The following is a 5342-nucleotide window of genomic DNA, read 5'->3' on the forward strand; positions in this document are numbered from 1 at the left end:
CTTGGCCATAACTTTTGAATGGTCGGTTCTAGGGCTTTCACACTTTACATGTGTAATCGTTGTAACAAGACCTTCCTTTGAATACCAATACCTTTGACCTTGGAGTTTGACCTACTTTTGCAAAACTTTAACCTTGGCCATAATTTTTAAACGTTGGCGCTAGGGCTTTCATACTTCACATATGTAATCATTGTGACAAGACCTTCCTTTGGATACCAATACCTTTGACCCTTTCACCTTGGAGTTTGACCTACTTTTGAAAGACTTTAACTTTGGTCATAACTCTTGAATCGTTGGTGCCAGGGCTTTCATATTTCATATGTGTATTTCTTGTTAGAAGGCCTTTCCTTGGGCACCATTAATTTTTACCATTTGAACTTGACCTTGATGTTTGACTTACCTTTGAAAAAATTAAAACTTTTCCATATCTATCCAATGGTTGCTGCTAGGGTTTTTATATTTCAAAGGTATATTCTTCGAGACAAGACCTTACTTTGGATACCAACATATTTGATTTGCATTTGAGAAAGTTTAACCTTTGATATAAGTTGCCATACAGGGGCATCAGTGTTTCACAAACACATCTTGCTTTATTTATCAACCACTACTTTATTTTTTTTTATTTTTTCAAGTTAATCTCCCTTGTTTTAAGGGAAGCTGCAAACAGCAGATTTCTAGGAAACTAAATTTGGACAAGTGCCTTGTGAGCTTGTATTAATTAGTGTAATTAAATAGTTTGCACCATGGAAGTCAGCCTGGATAGCTCAGTTTGTAGAGCAGCAGACTATTAATTGCTGCAGGGGTCCCAGGTTCGATTCCAAGTCCAGCCAGACATTTTCTACTTTTCTGTTTCATTTGTAAACATGTCATCTTATACATCATTTATATACCTACATGATTTTGGCAGAAGACCTCAAAAAGTCAGTGGCATGTCCCCTCAAAAAGTCAGTGGCATGTCCCATAGAACAATATAAGCTTTTATTCAAGAAAAGAAAACTGAAAATCAGTATCAATAATATTGTACTGTGACAAGAAACTTGAAATGTATCATTTGTTTTCTCTCAACACATAAAATCACCTACCAATTATATTATTCTTATCTTAATAAAATCTAAAATAAGAAGACCTGCTCAGGGCATAAAAATTTTATCCTATCATTATAACATCCATTGAATTTGATTCATTTGATTCATCGTTACGCTCTACATTAGGGTGGTACTTTTTCACATGAGACTTGAGGGATACATTGTGGTTGAAGGCTTTTGGACAATGTCTACATTTGTATGGTTTTTCACCCGTATGTAAGCGAAGATGTTTCTGAAGTTGATCCTTTTCATTAAAAGACTTATCACATGAAGGGCACTTGAATTCCCTTGTCTGGCTATGCATTCTTGCATGTCTCATTGTGTTTCGGCGAGGGAAACGTTTACCGCATATTTCACATACATAGCTTCTGTCAACTCCAGTGTGAACTTTCCGATGACCTTCCAGGGTTGATAAATGATTGAAGTGTCTTCCACATTCCTCACAAGTGAATTTTCTTTTACTTCCATGAGCTGCTAATTTATGGTTTCTCAGCTCTTGTTTTTGGGAAAATGTTTTGTTACAAATATTACAAGTGAATTCTTTCTTCAATTGTTCTAAATGCTCCTTTTGCATATGCTTTTTTGTTTCCCACACATCTTCAAACATCTTTCCACAATATTTACACTTGGACGGAGTACCATGGTATCTTTCAAAATGTAAATCCAACTTTACAACATAATTTCCACACAGATTGCATTTCTTTTTGCTTTTCTGTCCATTCTGCAATAAATCCTTCTCCTTGAACTTAACCCTAATCTTTTCATTATCTTTCAACTGTTCTTCATCAAAGTCATTTGAGTTGTTATCTCCTACGCATTCCAAATCCTCTGAATCATTGGTATCATTTTCATATGTTGAATAAGATTCTCTAGACTGTTCATTGAAGTCTTCATTATCTGCTCTCTGAGTCTCATTTTCCTCATTTTCCTTTTCTTGAGAACTACCACCAGGTAAACTGTCCTCATTTTCACTCTCTTCTAAAGGTGTGGCTTTGCACAAGGATGAGGACACAGCAGCCACTGTATCACCATCTAAAACTAATTTAAAACTTGTGAATGGACGGTGCTTTTGACTTGGCATACTTGACTTGAATTTCTTTGGCTGCTGCATGCTGTCTGCATTTTTCTCACATGATGTTTTGGGTTGCTGCATTTCATTATTTGTCTTATCTTCACACAATGTCTTGTCAGATACTTTATTGTTGGAGTCAAAATTGGATGGAACTGATGTTGTGGAATTCTGGGATAAAACTGGTACTGAATTCACCTGAACTTGGCAAGTCGGACTACAACTAGCACTATTTGACTGAGAAAAATCTGCTTGTTTGACCGATACAGAATTTGTTGAAATCGGTGCTGTGGAGGTCTGACATAATACTGACAGCGAATTCATCTGAACTTGGAAAGCAGGGCTACAGATTGTGCCCCTTGACTGAGAATGGTTTGCCTGACTGACAGATCCAGAGTTAGTTGAAATTGGTGCTGCAAAAGTCTGAGATGATACAGAGAGTGAATTTTGGTGAATTTGGAAAGCAGGTTTACAGGCTGTGCCCTCTGACTGATTGACCACTTCAGAATTGGTTGAATTTGGCACTGTTGATGTTTGTGATGAGACTGATAGTGGTTGGCAAGCAGTACCATTTGTCATGGCCTCTGTCTGCCCAGCGTTCGTCTGTATCAATGGCTCCTGTTTTGTCTGGATTAAGTTGTTATTAAAACCGTTTACAGTTTGTATCACTTGTTGTCCTTGTAATAATGGTGCCTGCATAAAAAATGTTCCTTGATTGCCTTGGACTTGGTTCAGAGAACCAGTATTGGTCAGTACAGGTTGTACAGCAATCTGAGGAATGAAGTTGTAAACAACTGGATAAGGAGTTCCAACAATCTGAACAGGATTCGCATTGTTAAAGTAAACATTCTGCTGTTCGTTGATGGGTTTAGCATAATTAGCATTCATCAGAAACAGTGATGGAGCTTGGGAGGGCATTTGAAATCCTGTCGAAAAATTCATCATTCCAATATAAAGATGTGAACAACAGTCAGACCAGTCCAATGAGTTGTTATCTCTCTATATATGGAAGATGTCCTGCACTATTCAACCCCTGAAATAAAAAAAAAAATATTTTTGATTATGAAAAATATAGTTTAACTTACTACAGTACTGTAAAATCCTTTTTTATGGTAATAATATTCATTAACTAAAAACAGAAAAACAACTTAACTTAACTTACAACTTAGTGTTCAGATAACAATAAGATGTTTGGTGGGGAAACTACAAATGGACATTGAAAAATTATATGTACAGAATTACATCTTAAGGTATTCAATGTATAATGAAGGGATTTTGAAGAATTTTTTAATCATTTTAAACTAGTTAAAATTGCATTGCTAGATAACGATGAAAGTGAAATGAACCAAATTCACATGACTGATAACATATAAGAAGCTTGTCATTCTGCACTTTTAAAGTTTTTGAAGAGTTATCTGCCCTTGATGCAAAGAAGAAAATTTTAATTTCGTCAAAATATTTGTGGTAAATGATTAATTTTATTTCGTATTTTAATAATGAGAGAGTGTATGCATTTTTTCACCAAGAGCTTTTTATGAAATTCAAAATACTTTTTACAATATTCTAATAACTCATGCATTGCCCATATATAGACTTCAATGTAAAATTCAAGGTGCAATTAATTTGACAAAAATATTTTTTTTTTTAAATTTCTTTGGTGGAGAATTTTTATTTCACAACACCATCAAAATGATACCATAATTACAAGACAGTCTTTTTTCTGTTGTTTTGGAAATTCCCAAACAATATGCCAGATACTTTGAAACTTGTTTTTTGTTGATATCAAAAGCTTGTATTCCATAGTACTGTACTTGGAAAGTGCTTCTAGAATCGTGTACTTAACATGAATTGATGAAAATTCCTCAATCTTATGTACAAATTGTGTAAAAATTTTGGTAATTTAAGGTTTCATGGCAAAGTGTGAAATAATTATTTCTGTGACGGGAGAGTAAGATTCTAGCAGCACTTTTCATTGATAATGTTTTTACATAATTATTTTCACAAACAGATCCAAATGAATTATCTCCGGGGTAGTGTTGAACTTTTCAATATTTTGTTAGGGCAAATTTTTCATTTATAGACGTCAACTGATGAAGTTGTAAGACAGGTGCTTCTTCTAGTTTCTGACTCATTGACATCAGATCTATACAATGGGTAATAATAGAAATGTTTCATCTGTGATTTTTCTGATTTATCAATGTAAGATTTGATAAAGAACATGTGAATTTCCTGAATAATGATCCGAATGCATATCTGCGAAACCTTTAAAACCTATATTGTTAGGGTGGGTGGGTGGAGGGGCATGGGGGGGGGGGGATCAATGTAATTTTTGTGCTACTTTACATAATTAAACAAATCAGAAATCCCAAAGGAAGCACTGGACCCTAAACTGCTAAAACTTACCACTCTAGATATGCACATGAGATGACTAATTGACTATTTCAATACTTGTAATGCGCAGTGCATTATTACTTTATATGTAACTACTGAGGAAAACAAAATTAAATTATGTATAAAATATTTTTTACACTCCAATTACCCCTGTAATATAGATAATATTTGATGCCCCCCCTCCCCCCCTCCAGACTACTTTGCACTTTTATTGTTTAGTCTGGAGTTTTTTCCTTTGAATGTTTCATTGGGATTTTTGTTTGTCTGAAGCTTTGTTTGTTTATCATAAAAATAAAAATTATTCCTCTTATTCTATGTCATATTCCGCCAAAAGTGGTGCAAAACTTGTAAGAATCTAAACTACACACTACCTCAGCATGCTCATATAAAAGTACATGTAGTACAGCCAAAGGTGTTTGTTCCTTACCAAAATATTCATTAATTTTCACTATATGTTGGCTATGCTCTTCTCATTCAATGATTCATTTATTCAGTCAAAGTATACAATTCCAAGTTGAAGTTTACTGTACATACAATGTTTTCACCGGAAATAAACATTGGGGCTCGGTAAATATAGGAAACCAGTGCATCGAAAATCCCCAAAGTACCACAAAAGTACCTTTAAAAGAATATAGGGACCATTAAAGACAATAATGGGAAACCAAATAAATATTTGTAATCTATAAGACCAAAAACGATTCAATTTATACATGTTATAGTAATACATGGACCGACATTTTCATCATTTTTTTTTTTTTTTGATTTGTTTTTCTTCATACAAGGAAAATTTAGACGTC

At 34.3% G+C, this 5342-nt stretch overlaps 1 protein-coding gene across 1 annotated transcript; it reads right to left on the bottom strand.

Moving 5' to 3' along the window:
- Positions 1-1063: 1063 nt before the first annotated feature.
- LOC133200279 (zinc finger protein 852-like) lies at positions 1064-5055 on the bottom strand. The gene is made up of 2 exons (XM_061336098.1): positions 4973-5055; positions 1064-3187 (listed from the first exon to the last, which is right to left on the bottom strand). The coding sequence occupies exon 2, from the start codon at positions 3097-3099 to the stop codon at positions 1147-1149; it is 1953 nt and encodes a 650-aa protein (XP_061192082.1). The 5' UTR covers positions 3100-3187; positions 4973-5055; the 3' UTR covers positions 1064-1146.
- Positions 5056-5342: the final 287 nt, after the last annotated feature.

The sequence above is a fragment of the Saccostrea echinata genome, unplaced genomic scaffold (genome assembly GCF_033153115.1).
Source record: "Saccostrea echinata isolate AGI-Se365-2 ecotype Australia unplaced genomic scaffold, CSIRO_AGI_Sech_v1 ptg000038l, whole genome shotgun sequence".
NCBI lineage: Eukaryota > Metazoa > Mollusca > Bivalvia > Ostreida > Ostreidae > Saccostrea > Saccostrea echinata.

Bases quoted from the DNA above. Each gene is read 5' to 3' on its own strand.
- LOC133200279 (XM_061336098.1), bottom strand. From the start codon at position 3,099: ATGATGAATTTTTCGACAGGATTTCAAATGCCCTCCCAAGCTCCATCA.